At 43.3% G+C, this 25,151-nt stretch overlaps 1 protein-coding gene across 2 annotated transcripts; it reads left to right on the top strand.

Moving 5' to 3' along the window:
• The first annotated feature begins 899 nt into the window (after positions 1-899).
• Positions 900-24,886, top strand: TMEM273 (transmembrane protein 273). Of its 2 annotated transcripts, XM_075107615.1 has the most exons (6): positions 900-1,044; positions 6,310-6,360; positions 7,154-7,264; positions 9,470-9,494; positions 21,747-21,773; positions 22,576-24,886. In XM_075107615.1, the coding sequence occupies exons 1-6, from the start codon at positions 990-992 to the stop codon at positions 22,619-22,621; spliced, it is 315 nt and encodes a 104-aa protein (XP_074963716.1). In that variant the 5' UTR covers positions 900-989; the 3' UTR covers positions 22,622-24,886. The 2 variants fall into 2 exon arrangements, with proteins under 2 accessions (XP_074963716.1, XP_074963717.1); XM_075107616.1 differs by lacking the exon at positions 9,470-9,494 and having other exon boundaries at positions 929-1,044.
• Positions 24,887-25,151: the final 265 nt, after the last annotated feature.

Genomic DNA, 25,151 nt, shown 5'->3' with positions numbered 1-25,151 from the left:
CAGATTATTCTGATCGGAGTCTATAAACATCTACGTGAGATGAAGATACCAGACAGCAAAGGACTGATCTAAAGCAGAAAGGTACATCAAGATGCAAGAAATAAAAGCTATACGGAGACCCTCCAGAGACCTCTACTGCAAAAAAAATGAGGCTCATGTTCTTGTGCCTTCCACCTCTGAAGGACGGACCTGAAATAAGTTAGGAGGAATGGGTTCACTTAGCAAAAAGCATTAATATTTACTTGTATGTTTTGCTGTCATTCATTTTTGGAACAGGTTAACCTGTTTGAAAAGATGAATTTTCCTGAAGAACAGAAAAATCTGATTTTTTTACTATGGTTCAAAGAATAAACTTGACTCCTATTAGAAGCATCATCTGCTATTAAGTTCCTGCTCTTTAGTTCCTAATATGTCAAGACATTTTTTGTTGGTAGAAGTTCTTTTCAGCAACCGGCTTGCAATGGTTTCTTCCGCTCCGCTCCTGAAAAAGCTGATTATGAAAGGGAAATGTTCAGCCAAGTACTCATCTCCTCAAAACGTTATGCTGGCATTCAAAAAAAAAGCTGGCAACACTGAAAGAGATTGTCCTAGAAGGTTCTCCTTCTCAGACAGAAAACCCACTTGTATCTCTATGGATTTAGAGGACTTCGGCAGAGACCAGTCCACTGCGGTAGAACTGTTTCAATTTTGTGAAAATAAATGTTAGCGTTTAAACATCCCTTGGAGAGCAAAAGAGCTGAACTAGGCTGTGAATGTTGGCCGTCCACCTTCTCCACAGAACATTTTCAAGAGGGAGTTTATTTATATGCTGAACTTCAACCCAAAAAAGGGAACTTCTGTTTGCGAAAGTAACTGCTCAGGATGTGACTGTAGCTTCCCAGTACAGTCATGTGACCTGCTTTAGCTTTTTCTTTTTTTTTTTCACGACACTGCAGAAGAGTTAAATTCAGGAAATTTGGGTTAAACCACTCTGTTGTCAAAACTTCACAATGACCTTACTAACAGGCTGGATACCCGTCCTAATGGCATTTCTTCTTCTCTTACGTAAGTGACCTATCGTATTTCTTTTCCATCCTTTTGGGAGCTTTTTTTTTTTTTTTCCCTGAGCTTGGTTGGGTTATTTATTTCGCAGTCTAATTGTATGCATGTTGTTTAGAACCTTGTTTAGAACTCTCTTCTTTGGAGAAAGAACATTTGTTGAGACAGTGGGGAATTTTGCTGAGTTTTCTAGCTAACACATCCTGGACCGAGTGCTAAGGGGTCAGCTGTGCGCAGCCCAGAAGACACCATGAAGTTAAACACCTGCGTCTTCGCAGATGAGGCGGCAGAGCTGCTGAGCCTCCCGTTTGGCACTGTATAGAAAATGGCACTTCAGCAGAGTATAAGGAAAAAGTTCATCTGTGTGCGTGCTACTTACAAGCCACTTTCGGTCTCTGTGACTCTCACAGGACTTTGATGCTCCTGCCTCGGGCTGCTGCTAACGCTTCCTGCCAGTCCAAAGCAGGGCTGTCTCGTACTTGCAACTTGCCTCTTATTTCACCGTTACTCACCTCCACTTTGTGCAGGGAAGAAGTGGGGCTCATGGATAGGAAGTGTCAGCAGGGGTGATATTAACGTTGGGACTAATTTGGATTAAGGGGGAGGATGGAGCTGGCAGCAGCTACAGAGGTTTACATGGGTTACTGTGGTCTCCGAGACGTTAGGCAAGGGGGCAGGCCCCCCCTGGTGGCTAAAGCCTGATCTTTACCTGGCGGACACCTCCCACACCACCTTATTTCATGTCGAAAATCATAGAAAATCATCATCTACCCTTGGGGAATCCCACGAGGGCAGTTTGCCCCACCTGAGGCATGCAGACTGGCTATTCTTGTAGCCACTGGATGTCTGCTCCTGCCTCAGCTTCTGTAAGCAAAGCTATCCATAGATCTACAGCAGTGCATATCCTCTTGTCGTCCTTCTCAGGGTACACATAGCACTTTGTCACTCTCACTATTCTTTTTTGTTGGCCCTTCAAGCCCTCTGCACCTTTGTAGAGATGCTTCCAAGACTCCAGAGAAATGGAGACTGTCCACCACACAGGACACGCATAACTAACTGTTCTTACAGATGTGAAGAGAAAGTCAGCAACGATTGCTCCCTAGTTACTGACTAGTTACTGCTCAGCAAATGGCACGAGTCACAGTAATTAATACAGTAGCACCTGTCTAGAGCAATCAGGTGCAGCCTCAAGAGCAGCAGGACATGTTCTACAGCAAAAGGCACTTTGCACGAGGAAAATGCATTAATATGCTTCCACGAAAGACGCAGACAACGGCAAATCCAGAGGTCTTGTATGGAAGGGTGCCTGGCAAGGACTGGAGATCAACAAATTCCTGTCTTCACGTAGGAGTGACTCCTATCCACATCTATTACTACAGAGAAGGAAGGCGCCTCTAATTTGAGGACCGAGGAAGGACCCCATTTGCCTGGATGCTTATCTGACAAAATTTACATGTAGCTGGGAATTTTGCTACACTAAATACTGGCAAAAATACTTTTGTTTTTTTTTAATAATGGTTTTCAGACACGGTTTCCAGCAGGATCATTGCCTGTAACCTCTCTGTTGTCACGGGCATTCCTTATTTGACTCTGGAGTTGCACAGACACCCACTGCGAGCCATCCCTTTTTCTTCTCCCTGCCTCTGGGTTTCCCCAGATACTCGCTTCCTTTCCCATTTGCTGCCTCAAAGATAAATGGCACTGAACCCCGGGCTGATGCAATACCACAGGGGCAGCCACTATCTGCTGCAATGAGGAGAAACCTGAGATGGGGGAGGAAGGGAGAAGAAAGTCACATGAAAGCAGAAGGCAACAAGCAAAGGGGCTAAGGCAAGTGCTGTGCGTTGAGAAAGACAAGGCACATGTTGCTGTTTATCACTGCAGGGTATGGCCGGGAGTTGTTCACAATATCTCGTAAGGTGGGGAAAGTGAGCTGTTACTGCTCCCTGATCTTATGCCCAAACTGTGCTCTGCACCACCTTCCCCCCTGCGCTGACCGAGGGGCAGGCGCCTCGGGAGCAGTAAGTAGGAGAGGGCACGGGGAGAACAGGACGTCCCTCGGTGTGGCTCAGAGCTGTCTTCTGCATAGGCCACAGCAGGCCTGAGGAAGGCTAAGCCTGCCCGAGGGTAAACCGAGGTCGCAGACCAGGGGGTCCCAGCCCCGTGTATTTATTTGCGGGTCCATCACCTGCTCAGCAGCTCTACCTCCAGGGCAACAACCGCACTGGCAGAAGACAGCCAAAAGCAAAAGCTTCCTGCACCCCCGGCTCCAGCATGCCAGACCTAGCCTGGCTCCTCGGGCAGGCTGCTGCAGCAGATTCATGCTTACTCTTTCTCCATCCCCTCCCACCTCTAACGCAAGACCTGCCGAGTCTGCAGTTTCATGTCTGCACTCCTCACCCATGAGGCACAGACAAAAACGCTCCCCGCTGGTTGGAGCCGCATCCCGAGCCTCTCACCAGCCTTCTGGCGTTGCCCAGGCTATTGCAGCGCCAGCTGCACGCGGTGCCTGAGCCAGGCACACCAGAGAGGCGAGCAAACGCCGTCAGGTGCTTTGAGACCCTTTGAAAAATGAGCCACGTGTCACTTAAGTAGAGATATCAAGTTCATCTGCGAGGCTTTTCCACCCAGAAGCAAATATTCTCCAAGTTCAGAGGGTCTGTTCAAAGCATGGGCATTAGTCTAAATACAGTATACTTAGATACGGGGTCAGAAAGGTAGCGGTGGGACTGGAGCGCTGCAGAACCTGGGGCATCGTGTCTACCCGCTCTGTACCGAGAGGTCTGTGTACATCCCCAAAAGATCTAAACTGAGGTTGCGATCTAGGTCAAACAGTGACACACGTGTGTTTGATTTAGTCCACTTCTTCCTACCTAAGGAGAAACTGAAACAAACAGAAGCTGGCTATCTAATGCAGTCCTGAAAAGCAAACGGTATTTAAGCAGCATCCAGTAAATGATATTAAACCTTAATTAAAACCATATTGAAAGTATGAATTGAAAATGTTCTCTCTAGTCCTGTGGGTTTTCAGAGATTTCCCTCCCTCCCTTTTTAAAAAGAAACTAATAATTTAATCTCAATATATTAAACTGACCTACATAAAATATTCCATGTAAAATATTATTTCTGCCATAAAACACACAATCTGTCACTGGTTTAATTCCATTAGAAAGCATACATTAAGGTCTATGTATTATGATCATTAGGATAATAAAAGTAATACAATATCACTTTTATTATGTTTGAATTTAAAACATTATTCATATGAGCACAAAGAATAATTAAGAAGATGGAAGAAAGGTGTTTTTTTTTTTAAATTTATAATGAAATAAATTTATAGGCAAGAGCAAAGAGACTGGTTTTTAATCTGGAAAATCAGGAGCTATGCTTTTTACACCCACTGTGAATTTTTAGAATTTTTAAAATTTATTTTAAATTTCTTTTTCTTTGTAGCTTTGGTTTTGGCCATTTACAACAGCCAGCTTTCGTGATCATACCTGCAGTTGGATTCCCCACCCCTCCTAACACCCTTTTCCGAGTGTCATGGGGTTTTTGGAGGGAAAACATTTCTGCTTGTATAAAAAAAGTTTCCAGATGTTTTAATTATGAAGAGAAGTTTGGCAAAAAAAGGACTTTCAGCTCAGAATTATAGCTTCCAAAATACATTTGCTTTAAAACTCGAGAATTTTTTTTAAGCTTGTCTCCAAAGTTTTGAAGCTTGGTTCATAATTTATGAAAATTTGGGATTAGAAATGTGATTAAGACCAGGAAATAAAAACAAATCTGTTGTGAGCAACCCAACATATCAGATTTTTCTGACATAACCGTGGAAGCGCCAGAGTCCACACTCAGCTCAAGTGAGAGTTCCAGCAGTCTGAAAAACAGACTCAAGATGGAAATTCAGTAAAGGTACCAAAATGGCTGATTTTGGAGTGGAAGGACTATGCTTCAATTTAAAAAGCAATCATATTTCTAGCATTCATTTACCGGACAAGAAATGAAAGCAGAGACCCTAAAACCTCAAGACGACAGAACTATTTCTCCACAAGAAGTGGAGGAGAGAGAGAAGAGGTGAGCTGGATCCCTTAACAGTAGGAAAGCTGCATGCATTTAAGACCTTAAAATCCCACTTGAGTTTCAGTCAGGTGATACGCCACCCCAGTTCTCCGCTCCGGCGGGGAGTGCCCATGAAAAGACAATGTTGCGTGCGAAACAGCTATCGTCCCACCAGGTCCCATAGGTACCGTCACCCAGGCAGCGGATGCCAAAGAGCATCAGCTGTAGGCGAGGGCTTCATGTTCTACCTGAAGCATTACCGGAGACAGAAATTTCACAGCATACTGTTGTAAAATGCAGGAGTCGTACCTTTAAAGCCTCCACATGCTCCTGGCACCTCAAGCAGCTACACACCACTTAGTCATTTGGAGTCCCTTGAAAAGACTTTGGTGAAAATAGCCTTGCATGCCCATCACTGAAAAAAATATTTAAGCATACACTTTGAGCAATTTCCTATAATAAGAAAGCAATATTAAAACTAAACATGACTTCTCTCCTTTTTTTTTGTGTGTGTGTTTTTGTTCGGAAAACTTTGAATCTCTTTGCTTCAAAAAGTAGTTGGGAATTAATTGTTTTCTTCAAAGCCACCCCATTCTGAGGGCCTGCACACTCTGAGCATCAGGCAGCACAACTTTATGGAAAAGGGGAAGGGCTGGGAGGGTGTCCTTTTGATGAACAGGGAACTTGGCATGGGAGTCTCTGAAAAGGTTCCTTCCAGCCCGTAACAATTTGTTGAAGAAGAAAAGTCTCTCCTCTGCCAGCAATAAATCACATTTTGAAGACTGGAACTACAGGCAGGACTGAGACTCATGTTTTCTGGAGAGGGGTGCTGGGGTGTGTCACATCCTCCCTTGTTAGCATGTCTTACGAGCTTTACTGCATCTGTAATCTTTTCCTTGATTTATGGCAACTTCTCTTGCATACAGCTGTCAGGCTTGCAGTGAGGAAACTCTGGAATGGAAACAGTGCTAAGACAACATAAAATTTTAAAATTGTGTTTTCTATTCTGTCCAACAACTGTCATGAGGTGGTCACATTCCCGGGAGGTCCTCATTAACTTGGCTGATCACATTGCACTACTCCAGGAAGCCTCACATCCTTTCTTAAGCTTTACCAGGATCAACCATCCACTTGGAAATAGCCAGATACAGCATTCTTCTTGAATACAGAGCATTCTGCTTCATGTCCTAACAGGCTACAATATTTGTATTTCAGACTTCTGGAGAGCAAAGGTCTATGCTTCTGGAAACCCAGAGGAGGAAATAGGTGAGTTCATGATAAGACTTTCACTTTCAGACAGGAAGTTGGGGCAAAGCAAATATAACAAAAACAAACGTGCTTGGAAGACTTTACATGCTTTTTATATCTAGAAGATAACCAACTGGTCGTGTGTTTGTACTCTGCCTAGCACAGCAGAGTCCTGCTGTGTTACTGTGGCCTTTAAATGACTTTTAAGTAAATATAATGAGAATAGGGAGAGAGCCTGGAACTCGAATCCTGAACACAGGCACCCTCCTGCTGGACAGGCGAAGGTGGACCCTTATGCACACACAGTGATAAAAAAAGCCCACAATCACAATATTGTTCATAGTTTACACTTTAAAAATTCTCCTGCTTCCTCCCAGTGAAGACGTATAGAGGCAGAATAGTCAGGCAGGGCAGCAGGCTGGGAGGCAGGAATAAGAGTTTGGCAGGATCCAGAGAGGTAAGGGAGTGGGGATGGGGAATTTCACTTTGGAGGCGGAACTAGAGCCCTAGCTCTAGAACTCAGCTGAGACCTGCACCAGAGACTAAACTTGTTCATTATCATAAAACCGCATTGACCCCCTTAGCCACATGGTTCACGTGGTTCAGTGATGTGGATGTGTAGGGGATTGAAAGAGTAGCCTCTTCTCAGCTACCTAGTCCGGCTCAGCATTATCAGCCCCTTCAGAAGAAAATATATATAGATATATATTTTTGCTTTAGGGATGCATTTGAACTTTGGAAACGTTGTGTCACACCTGAAATACAAAGACTGTATTTATTATTAACATGGGCTTGTTTTCAATTTTTGCAGATTTCACGTATGTTATTATAGGAGTTGCTCTGGGAGTGTTTCTAGCAATTGGTTTTGTAGCAGTAATAATCTGCATGATCAAAAGACAAATGATTGACAATTACTTTGGAGGTAAGAAAAAATACTCCTGATTTCTTATCCAGAGATCTAGATCTCATGTTCTGGTACAGCAGGTCTGATTTTCATGTTAGGAACCGTGTATGTACTACAGCTCTGGTTTTCCTTTGAAGAATTATTTCAAGTGCCTGAAGTGCTGGAGTCCCTAAAACTGCAGATTCACATTTCAGTATAACTAAATCTGCCCTTCCACCTTACAAGAGGAATGGAATTAACTTCGGCTTACTGCCTGAGTACCCTTTAGAAGAAGTAATTTTTAAAATGAAATTCTGTCTCTTCAACATAAGCTAAGGAGCCTGTTGGATGTGCAGGATGGGCAAGAGGCTTGCTCACGCTTCCCAGCCAAAATTACCATTTATTTTACTGATTCAGGACTTTTCCTTCAAATGTGACTGTCTGACTCGAAGATATGCACTTTCCATCAAAGTACATAGCAAAACTCCCTATAACTGTTCCACTGTGACTGGTTTTCAAGTTGCCACAGGAAAGCAAGTTTTTCATCTGAGACAGGGAAAAGCTCTTTCATCTAACATAACGACTGCTGACAGCAACAGCTCCTTTTGACTTTGGACCAGCAGTTTACAACTCATGGTTTTGGATTCAAATCCAAAATCTAAAGTTAAACTGAATAATGCTCATAATTTCAGTAGACAGAAGTTAGTGACAGGCAGAATTTGTTCCATGGGCCTCCCCAGAGGCAATGCAGGTCCATGGCTCTCCATCTTCCGCACAGAGCCTCTCTTTCTTGACAGGGCTCCAAAGTGCTTTACAGAGCACTTGTAGAGCAAATGCTGTGATGATTTCTTTCTCTGCTGAAATACAACTGTCATCTGTGGAATGAGGTAACAGCACGGAGTAACGCTCAACCGCAGCTAAAAGCTAGAAATAAAAAAGCACAGCAAATCCAATAGCAACAGATGGGGGCACATGAGGAAACGCAAGGTCCTAAGAGGTTGACCAGAACATCAGTATAAACGGTTCTTTTTTTTGCAGAAAAGAATCCTGGGACCTTGCTAGGGCAAATCTTTGCAACCTAGGTTTTGCTTGTCAAGAGAGGTCTGTACTCTTAGTAGCACATGAAAATCTGGCTTGGAAGGAAACCATAGCAGAAATGGAAGCAGCAAGGCAATCTCATGAAGCATGCAGGGAAATAATCCTTACTGAAAGAAGAGGGATTACAATAAGAAAGTTTGGGGACTGAAAGCATTGCTCTCTTCATGGCACCTCCGTAGTGAATTTCTAAAAGCACTTTTGCAGCTCTGGTTGCAAGCAAAGTGCCAGCTCTTACAGTCCACTTTTAAACACAAAGAAATTCCCATAAATATAGCCAGTTTCCACCACGAAAATGTGCCAGATCTTAAACAGGAAAATGCAGCGAGACAACTCAGTCAGGCTGCTACAGCACAGGACCAGGAGCTGCTTGTCCGTCCACTGTATCCAGAAACATTTGCTTCTGTGGCCAGACCATTGCATCAACCTTCACACAACAAATGAGAGGTAATTTCCCAGCACCCAGAAGTGTCGGACCCTGCTAAGTCAGCAGTTCACCATGACACACCGCTTCAACAGTAGTCACAGACTTTTGCTTAGTAAAAAGGAAAGGAGAGTGGTCTTAACTATTAAGCTTGGAGCGAAGTAGGCTGAGCTCTCTGGGCCCAGTACTGCCACAGTGAGCTCAGCCTATCAGTCATGACTTGATTTCATACTATTGACAGTAAACACTGGTCTTTTAAAGGATAATTTTGTAAACAGACTCCCCAGGTACCCCAGGAGGATACCAATGACAAAGTAATGCCGCTTCCTGAAAGACGATGGCCGATGCTTGCTTTAGTGGCATTACGTAGCAGGCCTAAAGAGAAACTGCTTCCGCCTCATTCTCATCAAGCATCTGCTCTCAAAGTTGTTTCTCATGACACTCTGGGAATGTGTTACAACCACAGTCAAAACAGCCAAAATATTAGCAAAGGTACAGCTCTGAGAAAATTGACGTGAGGTATTCCAGCTAGAAGAATCAAAAAGGGCTTTAGGAAGGTTGCATGACGCTACTAATATCACAGAGTTTTGCCTCAGAAAGGATGGCTGGACCTTTACCAGCTGCAAGTATGTTCTCCTGGCTGCATCCTCACAACTTCTGAGCAGGCCTATCACCGCTCTGTTCCTGGTTTCTTAACTAATCACATTTTCCTGTTCTCTCTTTAGAGTCAGATGGCAAAATGGATAGAAGGTAAGAGTCCTTGTCCCATGCGTTTTCTGGGGCGCTGTGGTACAGAAGCTGCAATGTTTATCTCCTTTCTCACTTTATGCATGATGCTTCCCTACAACTGTGATTTGAATGATAACACACAACACACACGCAAGCCTCTAGGGGACCATGATACGCAGTGTGTCTAGTGAATATGCGTGGAAAAAGGAAACTCCGTGTAACACAGTTTTGACATTTCAGAAATAGGAAAGAAAACCCAGCAGACAGATTCTTTTTAAAAAGAAAATCCTTCAAACACTTTTGATTAAGCTTCTTTTCTTTTTTTTTCAGTTGGTACTATGTCTTATAATAGCAAATCTATTTAAAGAAAGGATTTTTAAGGGACCAAAGTCAAAGACCTTGTTTTTAAAGTGCTGAAGTTGGATGGTTTTTGATATTGCTAGAACTTTTCCACATCTTTTTCTGAAACAAAGTTTTTACTGTATCGTCATACAATCACAAGCCCTTTAGATTAAAAAAAAAAAAAAAAAGGGAAAGACAAAGATGGAAACCAGTGTAAATGGCTTCATCAAAAATTTCGCAGTTACTGTGTCTGTATCTCAGCTCTGGGAACTCCCTTCACTGCAGGCTCTTACAGGTCGAGGTCACGCAGTGATCAATCCTGCTGGAAAGGACGCATTTTTGCCCTTCACCCTCCTCCCCACTGCCCAGAAAGAGTAAGACCATTTTAGGTTCTGAGCGCCCGATGGGCTGCAGGCAAAAGAGGCAGCGCTAGACTGCTCAGGCAGCGGCCGCTCCTCATCTCCTCCTCCAAGGACAGGCAATAGAGTAGAGATGTACAGGAGCAGGGACTCCGGACTTCAAGTTGTCTGTTGGCTTATGGTAATCCATGGATGTGGACGCGTTTTTGTGTCCCTTTGAGATATTTTATAAGGGACTAAAAAACCCTAAACATAAATTAATCAGCATTCTCATGAACTAAAGGCAACAGCTGTATTCAATGACCTAAGAAATAGCTTTTGGCCTCTCTCAGAGAGCTGGGTAGAAGGATGTCCCCATCACGGTTGTCCCTCATAAAGAGAGCACAGCTTTTGTAAACACTCAGCTGAAGATCAAAGCAAAGGCACCCCTTGCAGCAAGTATTTCAATGTTTTGCCTGTTCAACAGCGAAGGGCCCCAGCTGTGAAGCATCTCTTATTTTCCCAGGGAGACACTTCCCCCCAACCTAACACAGCTAGCCGTCACAGAATGGTTCCTTTCAAGTAACACACTATTCTCTTGCAAGACACTGGCATTTTCTGTGTATTAACCTAGAATAGATTAGGACTGTTATATGGCCAGAAGAACAAACATAGAACACCCGGTAAACTTTCTGGTGTATTAAGGACAGTGTAGGCTGAGCAATGAACGGGAAGGACGTAAGAAAGAGCTAAGCCGAAACAGAAAAGCCAGAGACCAGAGTCAGGAGAAAAGGGAATAAAGGGAGGAGAGGGACGAAGACAAGAAAAGACAGCAAAGGCAGTAGATTTACTGCCTGGATGAAATGCAGATGTTATGATCTATTAACTGCTCCACACTGGACTTTTCTACCTCCCCGTGCTGTTTATTATGTGTGCTATTTTCCTTCAGAGACAGTTTGAATATCTATGATACCATCCTCTGATCTTTCCAGAGGATGTGACTGACTGTCATGGTAGCATCTTTAATGATGACCTTACATCGACCCCGTTGATGATTCCTTGTCCCAGTCTATAGGCGTTTGCTAAAAGGTAGAGTGAAGTTTCAGGTTTCATGTCAAAATTCTGGCCTTAAGGCTGGAAACGTGACACCTACACAAACTCTTTGCCTTAGAACCACCAACACTGACCAGTGAGAGAAGCTGTAATTCCACAGTGTTTGGGGGCAAAACTATGTATGTTAAAGATTACTTTTTCCAGTTAAGTAGAAAACAACTAGAAATCCGCCATTGCTTCTTAATAAGTTGCACTTTTCAATTCTACTGTGGCAGTGAGTAATTTACTAAAACATCTTTGTTCTTATTCGCTTCAGGACATCTATGTATTACTCCTTGGTGGCTCCTTAGGGGATTCTATAATGCAGGTGTTAATCTGAGGAAACAGTATGGCCTTCTACTGGTCTTGAGGAAACCTCTGACAGTAAAAATACTGCCGTATCCATAGCAAACTTTTAAAAATGCTCCTATAAACGGAATCCTTAGCAGGATTAGTGAAATGTAGATATCCTCAAGATAGCATCAATTTTTAGCAAGAAAGTATATATAGTTTTTTGCTTTATAAATAAAGCTATACTTTTCCACATCTCAGATAGTTGATACAGAACTAGTTTAACTGGTTTTGCACCATCATTCTGCACCCCAAGCAATCTACTCACAGAAAACCACAAGGAAATACAGCATACAGGTTTCAATGTGCTTTTTCGTCTTTCCTCCTAACCTTCTTCAAGGTAGGGACCTTCCAGATGGTGGAGTTTGTGTTGACATGTTAAATTGGCCTATATCTAATGGAAATAGCCTAAAGGTTGGAATTGGACCTTTATAGCACAAGTAATAGCTGAAGTATGTCGTAGCCTCCCATAGGACTCAGCCACGTTGGCATCTCTTCATTGTAGGACCAAACTTGACCTAAAAAATTGGCTCGTATGCCACGTCCTGTATGGCAACATTCTTCACCCAACTGTTTGAGGTTCTATACCTCTGAAGGAGATATATGGGAGTAGCCATTTTTAACAATGGCAACCAAAAAAATCCCCCAAACCCCACAAACACAAAACCACCACAATCACCGCCCCCCCCAGTTTATTTCCTGAAAAGAGCATTGAAATATTATTCATTCTGAGTATTTGATTTATTATATCTGATAATAATAAATCTGATCTATAGCTGATAAATCTGAATATATCTGATAATATTAAATATCTGATTTATTTTCCCCATAGGTCGTAGGGATAGTTTACGATTTTTTCAGGTCATGAGAGAAACATGATAATTAGGTCTAAACTGATTTTAGCTACTTGCCATTAATTAGAATCCCCAGGGAACTGAGGCATTTTTAGCCGAGTGGCTAGCCCTGGAAAACCCTTTGATAAAGCAAAGTCCACTATCTGAAAAATCACCTAGTTCTAGATTTACTCCAATCAATTATATAGCCATCCTGAATCCCTCAGGGATACAGGCAACCTGAAACCCTAAGTGAGAATCAAGACACAACCCCTTTTGGATCAGAGAGGAGAACTGCCGTATCTTCTGCAAATGACTTCATTTTCTGCTTGACCAGTGATGATTATTAGTGTTTGTTCAGGGAAAAAAAAACCCAAAACTTAATCTAATTGATAGAGCACTCAGCAAATCCACCTTCGGCCAAATTTTCTTTTAAATTCCGTATCATTATTCCCACAAGCTCCGCAAGCCACTCAATAATTTCTCTCCCTACCTGGGACATACTCTGAGTGGGAGTCACTCAGCACAGTACCATCATATTCGATGGAGTTGCTCAGCCTCCTACCAGATGAAGGCCTTGATGCAGATAATCTTCTTTTATGCTAGAACCTTGAGTCGCTGGTACCGAACCGAGCCACCATATTGCAAGAACAGGTTTCCACTCAAATCAGGAAGCATTCTGATGTGTCCCCCTTGATACTTTCCCAAATACTTAAACCACAAGTGTTTCTACTCCCACATGACACTGACAGCTCAATTAACAGCATTTACCACTTTATTTAGTCAGGTACATAACGTTAAGATTTAAACAATCAATTCATAATGGGATGTCCTTAAACTCAGCGGGATATTTACTAACACTTGAGAAGAGAGAGAGGCTTGAGGCAAGCTTCTGTCAGCTAACAAAACAGTAATTTAGATGACAACTATTTAATGTCCTCTTTTTTAATTAATAGCTCATGTCAGTTTCAAATGCCATCTTGGTGTAAGCTTGGTAAATTATAATACCTAAAAATTTCATGCAAGTTTAATGTATTAATAAAAATGTCTGGGCACATTTAATGCTAGCAATATTTTGAGTTAACTACAGTGCATGGCAGCCAGATTTATTTTGACAGGAGACAAAGAGACATACAGAGACAAGGAGAAGGATGAAGAGACAGAGAACGTTTACTAAAAAAGAAAATGTACATATTTAAAACCTGCTGCAATAGCAAAAAGGAATCTGTTGCCTCAACACATCCTGGGCAACAGCACACCCAAAAACTCCCCATGCCACTCACTGGGTTCCACAGGCCCCCGTGTAAATCACTCACCAGGAGATCAGGTTTTAATTGCAATGCACGAGTCATTTTGGTGCTTGATGGAGGAGAGAAACTTGGGAGCTGCATCTGCCAAGTGCCAAGTGTATCAGTGACTTTCTTTTGTTACCCAAAGCAGCATCTAGATGTTCTCTTGTATTTTCCCACTTGACTTCTAAGGGACCAACTTCTCTTTCCTTTGCTAGACTATGCTTGGGGAACAAAAGGTAGATTTGAGAATCTTTAGGCGGATGGAGGAGGGCTTGGAATATTACCTCACCTTGAAAGCCTCCAGTGTCCTCATTGTCTAACTCTAAAAACAGTGCCACAGATTACACGGGAGATGAAATCATCCACTTGAAAATATAAATACCGGAGATGGATGGCATGGCAAAGACTAGGTTTGGGCAATCATGCGCAAGTTTGATTGCTGAGCTGCAGTGTCTTTCAAATAGCAGAACTGTCTCAGCCTAAACGCTTGAGCCAAGAACCTTTTTCCTAGCATTTTCTCATGTTCGGGTCTGTAGCCAGACGCACTGACAGGCAGATGTAGCGAACAGGAGCTGATCTAACAATTTCATATCCTTCAAACAGGTCTAAAGTCAGATAGAAAAATCCCCTGTTTTGGAGAGGAAAGCAGTTCTTTCCACTCTAAATAGTCCAGATCGGTCTGAAATACTGTGAATCGCAGAATGTAACGTTTACCAAACAGGAAGCCAGTAGAGTAGGCGTGAGTTATATCACTGATACGATCAGCTGCAAATGAGAGGCATAAAGTGTCTAATCACCGGAGTCTGAGCTCACAAATAAATTTCACCTAGTTTTGATGCTAGCGTACTTAAGCGAGCCCTAAGTGGGCGTTCCTTTGGAAAATGGGCCGAAAATTTACAAATTAAATCCATAAGTATATACACATTAAAAGAAAAGAGGCTTTGGCCTTGTCTGAACGTGTCACTGGAAGAGTGGTGCACAAGGAAAAAGGATCAAGATCCAGCCTGCACAGGACGATGGGCAGCGAAATGCATTGCAGCGACTCAGATACTGCACCAGCTATTCACACGTAACACTATACATTCAGTCTGCAGCCAGGGAGCGATACTGTCTCAGCTGCTCTACTACCCATTGAAATCATATCTGCTTAAGATGCAAGCACATACTGCTGCTCTACTATAGGCAAGTTCAATGGCAAAAGCACTTGAAATAGCATGATGCCAAAAATAAATCTGCAAAGGAATTATCTTGATTGAGTTCCTAATCAGAGTAGCTAAGATGTCTTCTCCACAGAAGATTTTATACAAAGACAGCAGGAAAGAGGGACTCGTATTGGTTGTTTTAAGCCATGCTAGAGCAAATTTTGTGAATTTTAATTACTTTTCAGTGCAGTAATTCCCTGCTGTGGAAATATGTCAGACTTGGAGACAGATATGTTCTTTGCACTGACGTGACTTCAAGAGGACATTTTTCTGAGCAGTAAGGTATCTCACCTTTCAGCCTGGAGATAGCTGGAATGAGGCCGGTTCATTCTCCACTTCTCACTCCAGCTGTGGCCTTCCTGCTAAGATCTCCATTAAAAAGTTAACATAGGGTTTGTTCAGACCCCTTTGCAGAAGGAGATGAAATCAATGACTCATTACACAAAATACGTGACCACTGAATTGTCTATCGCTACGAAACAGTAACAGACACGGTCACCTGCAGATGGATATGAAGAAGAACACATTTTCCCAGGCATAAATCTATGCCTATCATATGGTCCCCAGGGCACTTTCCAGGGCACTATAGCATCCCATCTTCACCTGCAAGATCACAGTCTCCACATTCCAAGTTTCCTATTGCTTAAACAAGCCACCTCAGTCCCTTGCTTCCAGCTGTCTCTTATCTTTCTGATTCACCTCTTCCAACACATGGGATGCAGGTAAGAAATACAGGCATAGGAAAGGGATTTGTTAAGCACAGTGGTATACTGAGGAAAATGTAGGAGTGTTAACAATCTTACCAGAAGTGCAAGTGTTGGTATGGAATAGTTTGAAAGGTGAGTTCGCTTAGCCTTTCGTGCAGAGTCTCGGCTGCTCAGTCTCTTCCCAGCCTAGCCTTTGGACATGTAACAATGAAGAATCCTACTCTGCAAAAAGTACTTTCTTCTTTAAATGTAATACATGACTCTGCCGGCCGTGCGCTAAAACTGCAACAGACTCACATTGCCAACTCAACTCACTAGCCTTGCAACAGAGAAAAAAAGAAAACAAAATAAACAAAGAAAGAAAGGAGAAAAAGCAAATCAATGGCTTATGAAATGGAAGAGTTATCAGAAGCCAATCAAAACCATTAGCACTTGATAGGTCGCTCATGGGCAGGCCTTCCTGAGGTGTCCCGTGTTTCTGCATTAGCAGAACAGTGCCTGGAACAGACCAAACCCTCCAAGATGCTTTTCAACAGCAAACATAAAAACCAAGAGCTTCAGCTGTCAGAAACTAGAGCTGCCAGAAAGACACCCAGCAGAAGGCAGCTCACACTGCAGCATGGGTGGGCCTCCCTGGCTCAACAGTCACTTCACATAGTCCCACAAAAACACACCCCAGTGGGTCTGCCCCAGCCCACCAGCTACTTCCCTTCGCCTGCTCAGCTCAGTTCTGCGCTTGTGTGCAGCCATGGCATTCCTGCCCTAGAAAGAAAACATTGTCTGGTCTGGAAAGAACAAGGTTTGGCAGAGGGATATGGGAAAAAATATATGAAAAAGTGCCAGAGAACATACCAAAACGCTTCAAATTCTATCCAGCTTTCACCTGCCTATGACCATCACTGTAGCTGATGGAAATGGCAGAGCTCTGTTGCCTCCTAGTCCATCTATTCTCTCATCTCCATCCTGGCTGGCTTTCCCAGTGCTCACTGGGCTTTTCTTCACCCCTTGTCGTGGCCTGCAGATGTCTGTTTCTTCCCATGTGGAGGACTAGAAATGGTGGTGCTTATACAACAGAAAGTATGCCACAGCTGCCCCGTACCTTGCAGACCACTGCTCTTGGGCAGACTGACTGCATCCCTGTCCTTGTTTAGGGCTGTCTGAGTGCACCCTCTGGCCTCGAGTCTTCATCTTCCACAGTTCCATTCCTGTGTGCCCCAAGTATCTTTTCGACTTGTGGAGGAGGCAAAACTGAGTTTCAGTGCTACAGTTCCTCCTTACAGGAGCTGTGACCAGCTCAGAGTAGCCTTCTCATGCATGGTCATAAAGCGCCTTGCAACAACAGAAGTGAAGCATCAAAGGGCAAATGTTAGCTGCACCCTACATGCACCCCTGTTCTCTAAATCCCCAGTAATCCAAACAACATCCTGGATTTCTTCAGTAATCCTCAACTTCCTTAGAGCTACTAAGTTGCATGCATCTGTCTTTGTTCTCCTAAAACAAGTGTCTTTTTTATTTTCCTCTCCCGGGAATATCCCTTTTAAACGACGATGATCATTGTCATCGTCTTGGATCTGGAGAAAATCAGTCATGTAGATTCAGCAGAATCTTTGACACCTCTGGGGTCAAAGACTTGAACGTTTTCTCTTAACATCCCTCAGCTGTATCCTAAGCTGTTCTTTCACTTGCCACTCTTTTTAAAATTTTTTTTGTCCGCAAGCAGCCCTTCACAAGGTCTTTCACTCTGCCAACCAATATATTCTACAAACAACCCAATCATCAGGTCAACGTAAAGTTTTCATATGTTGTTAGAGGTTTACAAATAAGGAAAAACAGAGCCAGCAAAGACACTTAGGCTCCTCCATGACCTAAATAAGCCTTGTAAAATCAATCAAAAGAGATTCCTTTGTGGCTTGCTTTGACTGCAGAGCCTCCCTTCACATTGCCACCACGGCCAAATATCAGCAAAGAACTATTGGGAGAACGGGAGAGGAAGACAACCTTGAGGGCTGCAGTCGTCTTAGGCAGAAGTGCATTTGCGCTTCTCTCAGAAGCAGATACCACCTGCCCAAGACGAGTCTGCTACACTGGAGCAGGCCCGATTCCTTGCTCAACCATGCAGGGATTAATGGGTGGCTGATAGACTGAAGGCTGCAGTCATTGCCTCAGTATGCATCCTTGGAATGGAGTTTAATGAAAAATATTCAAATGCTGCACAAATGCCGTAATAATGCATGCTATTGCAAATAAACATAAGTGCGAACAGAGACGGCCTAAACAACTCTATGGGTATTCGTGTAAATGTCAAAAAATTAGCAAATGACCTCAGCAGCAACGGCTGTCTCAACTCCTTGCACATACCCATTTGCAGAAACAAAATGTAGATACTCATTCTGTGTTGAGGCAATGGTCACCAGTGACTAGATAAACTGGCTTTTCTGCCTGGTTCTGTCCCTGTCCTGTTTAGCTAAGCTTGTTCTTCTGATTCTTTTGAACAACCTTGGACAAGTTACTTTGGCTCAGGTTACCCTTTCTGTAAAATGAGATTAATCTTTATATCATACAGTTCAAAACCAAAACCAAAACCAGTAAGCTTTGCACTGTGCTGGGGACACCAGGCTTTACAAAGCAGCACTAAGACACTCTGTAGGCACTTTCAGGCTCTCAGTTCCTCTTAGCACCGTTTCTGAATGGCGGGAATACTTCATATACAGACACGTACGCACACGGCGACAGTTTCACATGTATATGCACACGTATAGCTCAGACGGTTAGGGTGAGATGAATTCATTAAAACCCTTTCCAGGATACAGCATACTGCACTGATGCCAGCTAGCAGCCTGACGGGCAGAGTCACACTTCTGGCTATTTTTTACTCCCCGCTGGCCACTCTCCACATTCCCTGGGAGAGCATCTGGCCCAGGACGCCTGGGCTCCCTTCAGATCCGGGGGCTGCATTTGCAGTTGACCTTTTCACAGCTGCCAAACAGAAAGAAATCCTTACTCCTTCCTACCCCTCTGCACAACTGTTTGAGGCTAGTCTTGAATAGCTCTAAATCATTTGATTGTAAGAGTTGGTCGCAAACCTGCTGAGTCAGGAGAATGCTTTCCTGGTAATATTCAGGCACCTGTTGGAGGCAATTCCTTCCACAGCCACCGCGGTCTCTGCTGGCAAACTTGCTGGTGCCACTGATTCCAGCAATAAACGAGTAACACTGCCTTTCACCGGAGCTGCTGCGAGTCTGGTTAGGAAAAAAAAAAAATCAGAAATGTTTCTGGGAGGTACCGCCTTCATTCCTGTCAACAGAGACCGGGGGTAACTCAAACATTAGATGCCACCGAGCAAAGAGCCTCTGCTCCCCGGCAGCGCCCGTCTGCCGTCCAGCCTGAGTAGCTTTATGTTGACTAGGGCTTGTCAGAGAGGTGACAACATGGGATTAGCTAGGAATGAAAGCTGCTATCATAGCTAAAGGGCAGCTTAAAAACAAAGGAAAACAACACAAGGCCTCCTGATGCAAGACTCAGAGTGCCACAGGTCTTAGCCAGAGAAGAACAGCATCAAGTCAGAGCTCTTGCACATTCCAACTCACAGAATTTCCTGTGCCCCGTTGAATTTCTGGACAAGTTCACACTAAACATATGAAAAGGGAACCACTAATTTCAGATGGATTCCCAGGAGCCTTTTTTTTCAGTGACTTCTCAGGAAATAAGATTATTTATGGATCCTTTTTGAAGATCATGTAACTAGTCTGTCAGGTAATTTTATTTCAGGTCCCTGATCTCTTACTCTCCAAGAGTTCTGCCTTGAGGGACTTGAAAAAATTCAGCAAAGCTAAATTTTTTTTTCTTCTGGTTGTTGCTTGTAACCGTCCACCTCCATATTCCGTGTGCACTTTACAGCCTGGTGTCAGAGAGCAAATAGCAAGCTGAAAGAAATGAGCAAGCATCACACAAAGTGACGCTGACTTCTGCCTTGTGGGCTGCAAATGCTTGGGGATTCATGGAGTATTTCTCATGGGTTCACAGAAGTTTATGGGCTCAAAGGCTTTCCATATGGGTCTAAACACAGACGCTCACAGCTTCAGTGGAAAATTTGTACAGACTGGTAAATGGAAAAAGAAAACCACTGGCCGAAAAGTAACCAGGTTATTTTTTGTGTATTAAAAACAACACCTGGCCCAGTCCCAAATCTGCTCTACTACGTAGACATTGAAATGCAAGTGCTGAAGAATAACTACCCCTTTAGGTGGAAATGCTGTTTTTAAAGTGTTTGTGAACTGGTTCCTTTGAGTGAGCTTCCGTGACTCTGGAGGAGAGCAAAGCATGGGACCAACAAAGTGTCCCATCTCCAGAGACAGTCCTGCCCTGCTTCCCCCTCCCTCCCAGTACAGCCACATGTTCTGGTCAGGCAAGTCACACATCTCCCCTGCCTCAGGGAACTGGCCCTGCCCAAAACCTATGTGGCATAACATAAAAATAATTTTCAGAGACATCAGGCTGTTCAAGGACATCTAGCACAAGGGAAGTAGTGAAATATTACAGCTGAGGTGCTGGGGAAGGCTGGACCATCCTCTCCTGCAGCAATGGGCATCGTCAACAGTGGGAAGATTACCTGAGAGCGTCAGCAAGAAAGCCACTCTCTTTAGGTGACTTATTGTTCCATGGGGCTACAGAGAAGAGCACTGGCCTCCCAGCCAGTCTCCTCTTTGCTTTTTTTTGTGTGCAGAGAATTGAGTTACTTAGGACTGGGCCACAGGCCAATCACTTAGGAACGGCGCTGAAAGACAAGGCCCTTCCCAGCAGTCCCCTGCCACCTTCTTCTCCTCCTCCAACGAAGGCAGGGGAATGGATCAAGTGAGCGTCCCTGAACCTAATTAAGTGCCGATTCACCCCAATTAGCTCAAATCACTTTGCACTGGCCTTGTTCTGCATTAATCTGTTGTCATAGTCAGAAGAAGAGGGGGGGAATTGTTGGTTTTTTTAATGGCTATGGTTCCAGACAGGCAGAAGTTTGTGTAACTTAGTTCACATGCTTAAACGTGTGTTATTTTGTGTGAAGAAATTTTGGTAAGTTCATAAGCACAGATCATATCAGGTGCCCTAATTATGTTTTGAAATGCCTCTCCTTTCTGGGAAAAAGCTGCCACAAACTGCTTGGAACAAGGTGAAAGATGTTGCTTGCATAACCGTGATTCCTGGGTAAGATCAGAGCTATGTCACTAAAAGGAATTCCTTGTGTCTGCAAAGCACCAGAGCTGTGCAGGCGAAGGAGGGCTGAGACAACCCCCAGGTCCCGCCAGTGTGGCCACCAGGCTGCAGGCAGGTACTGGCTAGGCTGGCGAGCTTCCCTCCTTGCACTTCAGCAGACACCTTCTCTGGATGCCCTGGAAGCTCCCTGAGGGCTGGGCAAAGCAGGCAGCCTGGGAACTCAGCTGTGAAAGTGCTGCAGGACAGTACAGATGCTGCCACCTTATAGAGCTATGCTGGCTTACCCCAGCCCAGAACTGGAGAAGGAAATAAGGGAGGAAATGGAGCAGAGCAGAAAAAAATCCCTCTGATTCCAGCCTATATATGCCTCACCATATGGTCTCCTGTGGCCTGTGTGCCCAGTTCACATTAGACAGATGAGAATCAAGTGTTAGCTCTTTCTTACAGACACTAACAGGGCGATGAATTTCACATGAACAGAAAATTTCAGCACGGCTTTCTAAAAGACACGTGCGGCAAAGTTCTCTCATAGAAGGAAAAAAGGACTGAGGCAAATTACAAGAAGCACGTCCCTGCCTGCCAAATCTCCCGTGAGTTCTTCCTTTAGCAAAGTCACCAGAAAATGCTTAAGTAGTAGTGAAGGAAAGGGACTATGATGAATACCATTTCCCAGTGGAGTCATGAGATCTAATATAAACAAGTTGAGGGCTGCAAGGCAAGGAAAGATCTTATTTCCAAGCACTGACGCTAGATGGAGTAAAACTGAATAAAAGATTAAGAGCAGTGAAGAAAGAGAAAGGAAGAAAAGTTCCTGCATTTCCCAAACTCCTAATATGTTACTTCTTTGAAGGCTCATTTTTGATTACTCTTCTGAAAGTCACAGTTACTATCTCACTCTCTATGCTTTGCAGGTCAAATATGGGATCAAGCCAAAACAGGTATGTTCTGGGAAAAAGGGGAGCCTGGTGGAGTGGGGAGGTGAAGTGACAGTACTAGGCAAAGAAGTTTAAAAGGCACATCCACCTCGCTAAAGGGAAAGGCTGCACAGTAATAAAGGCTCTGGGGTTACCCTGAGTTCCTGCTGACAGCCCAGATCTGCCAGACACTCTGCATGGCCTAAGGCAAGTAATTCAACTGCCTTGTCTTCCAGCTTCCCAGCTGTACATCTGGAATACCCTGAAATAAGGCCCAAGCACACTGGGAGGCTGTCTGCCCTATGCAGCTGCCCCACGTTAGCAGGTACCTCAAGTAGTGAGCTCTTGGAAAGATTCAGCCACAATATGGATCCAGGAGTTGCTCAGCTGCTCCCCACTAATGCAGCAAGGCGGTAGCGGGAAGCGGCTCAAATGACGATCATCCAGAGTCTGCAACTCGGGGAGCGGCTCTTATAGCAGGATGCTGCCCTGAAACGCATCGCTTGCTGCCCAAGGTTCCCTTCTGGGCAGTGAAGAGGGCGTCTGGAAGTCACCACGACAGCCAGAATCATACATTTGTTCTGTTAATTCACTTAGGAAAGGCAGATACCCTCAAGGATACAAAGAAACATCTAGGGAAAGAAAAGCTGAGTGGGAGGAACTTCATGCATGTAATTCCAGCAGCTCAATTAATAATTTGCTAGAATTCCTGTAATTTTTATCTGGGTACGTCCCAGCTCAGTTTATACAATGATGCTATGGATCATCCCAGGTAAAACCAAAGCCAGAAAGTTATTGTTAACCTCTGGTGTTTCTTTCTTTTCAGAGATGACATCAATGTGCTAGGAAAGCAAAGTACAAATGATCAATAATCCCTTTGCAACCAACAGTTACCTGGTCTGAGGATCAATAGAAGTCTCTTGTGCACAGGCAGGAATCTCACCAGTACCAATTCCTTTCTTTGTTCTTTAATTGAAAGACTGATTGATTGGTTACAGGAAGAGTTTATAGTGCATGCAAACGTCAATCCCCTGCACACAAAAAGCCTGCCATCCCCAACAGCACGTATATGAAGGAAATGTATGAGGAAAATAAAACAGATGAGCTCTGCTCATTAATAGATCCTGCTTAGACTGTGATAAGTATATGTTTCTTCCCTAAAATCAGTTAAATACAGGGTAATCAAAAAGGCAGCAATACATTTCAAAAGCAGAATTCATGGTCGTGCCCATATTTCACGTTAGGTATATAAAGACTGAAGTAGCTTTAAAAATCATTAATTTGAGTTTGAAATAAAGCAAGGCTTCTCGAGGTTTTCAGGAAATACATGTTTTGTGTTAATGTGAAAACATTCCATTCACACCGAAGTGATATATTTTTTTCAGCTTTAGGATGGACGTCTGTTGTTTAACTGTCAGTGGCAATGCTCATTTCAGCCATTTTAAATGAATCGTGGTAATTTAAAATGAAAAATTCCTTTTTGAATTTTCTTTTCATGTTTTGTATTTAGAACATTGACATGAAAACAGTTTTTCAAACTTAAAAAAAAAGTTTCTGGACATCTGAATCAAAACATTTCATACCAACGTTTTATAAATAAGCTAACCTGACATTTCCAAAATTCACCCATCCTTATTTTTGTTAGCATAATAAAATGCACTAAGTTCAGTCAGAATCGGTGCATAATTTCAGTCTCCCAGCCCCTCCATTCCTGTTCCAGCCTCATATATTTTGTTGAATTTGATTTCACCAAAATTGCTCTGCCTGGCTCCAATTACAAGCTTCTTACAGTGGGAGTGACAACAAGAAAAAAATAGAGCTGCGTCTCAGAACGTTTAGAATAGTTTCAATAATTTAAAATGGTTTAAAGCAAAGTTATTTTGTAAACACATCCCAGCTTTTACCAAAGCCGTGAGCCTGTAGCTTTGGTTTCAGTGGAGAAAATAATGCTATAATGCTATAGATTCTGTTCGGTTTATTTAAACCCAGTTCTTTCAAGAATGCTTTATTATACCAGATATTGTCATGACAAGGTGCAAGCGAAGCAGGAAGACATTCGTATTTCAGGCTAGGCTTCTCCTTTCAGCTTGTAAAGACAGGGCAGCAGACATCAGCTGTGGCAGCTCTGGCAGCGCTCGAGCAGCAGCAAAGCCACGCTGGGCGTCCCCCGCTATTCCTGCAGCTCCTCTCAGGAGACCCCCAGGACCCCAAGGCCCGAGAGCCTCAGGTAGACGGCAGGCACAGCATTAAGCAAGGTCACAATATTTCACGGGCGTAGCTGTTGTGCCGTAGCATTACAGGATGACTCCAAGCAGGATGTTACACTATTTTACTGCAACTTACAAATAACCACTAGCCAGATCCAAAGACCACAAACTGTAAATAGATTAGATGTGCCTAAACTTTTAGCTCAGGCCAGTGTCTATAGACATATGGAGGTTTTTAATCTCTCATCTAACATACATTCCTAAAGTTAACTTTTAAGCCAGTGTCTGCTCTCAGTTATGCCACGTGGCAGATCATAATAAAGCTCTTTCCAGTTCTTCACTACTGTAATACAACAGAAGTTATCCAACTCAAAAAAAAAAAAGAAAAGGTGAATGTTAGACTGAAGTCCAACCTGGAAATTCTGTATATTATTATGAAATATCACTTGATAAAAATCATAGAAACCAGGGCCTCCCATCCAATAATCAGCTTTCAGATTGTGAAGAGCTGTAACTAAACCCACACTTTAAAGGCAGAGCTGATATGCTGAGTCAAAACACTGTCCGACTATAGGAGGCAGATACATCAGAACTTTGTTTCTATGAAGAATAAGCTACTTGTAACCGTAACTGAATGGATTTTAATATCTTTTTGTTCTGACCTTAGCAAGGCAGGCAATTTTCCAAATGTACAAGGAAACTGGATGGTAATTTTCCCACACATTTTGGACAACAAAATGCAAGGTTTATTTTCAGAGAAAATTGTTATGTTGGAATGTTCTCCCTGGATTTCTAGGTGTCTGTTACCCAGTTCACTAACACTGCAGTTCATCAGCAGTATTTGCTAACAAATAAACTACAGCAGTAATGTGATACTTGCAAGTAACTCTGTGTGTACATGTGTAAGTGAATAAAGCATCTTGTAAGGTATCTGCTAATTTTCCATTTTAATTAAGACTCGGAACAGAAGAGAGCACGTGGTCAGGGAGGGTAGACGCTGCCTTCCCTTATTTGTGTGAACAAATGTTTCTTTCACATCGTTTCAGTACACTATGGGAAATAAAGATGAAAATAAACAAAAAATGGTAGGTTACAAGCAGGAGAGGAGAAAGGCTTGGAAAATTAAGGGCAGTTAGTAATCCTGATCGGGCAAATGTGCTGGGGTGGTGACTAGATTATGAGTTCCCAAAATGTT

Source organism: Phalacrocorax aristotelis, chromosome 12 (assembly GCF_949628215.1).
Source record: "Phalacrocorax aristotelis chromosome 12, bGulAri2.1, whole genome shotgun sequence".
NCBI lineage: Eukaryota > Metazoa > Chordata > Aves > Suliformes > Phalacrocoracidae > Phalacrocorax > Phalacrocorax aristotelis.
The sequence above is the reverse complement of the archived record's forward strand: the minus strand, read 5'-3'. Positions and strand labels throughout refer to the sequence as shown.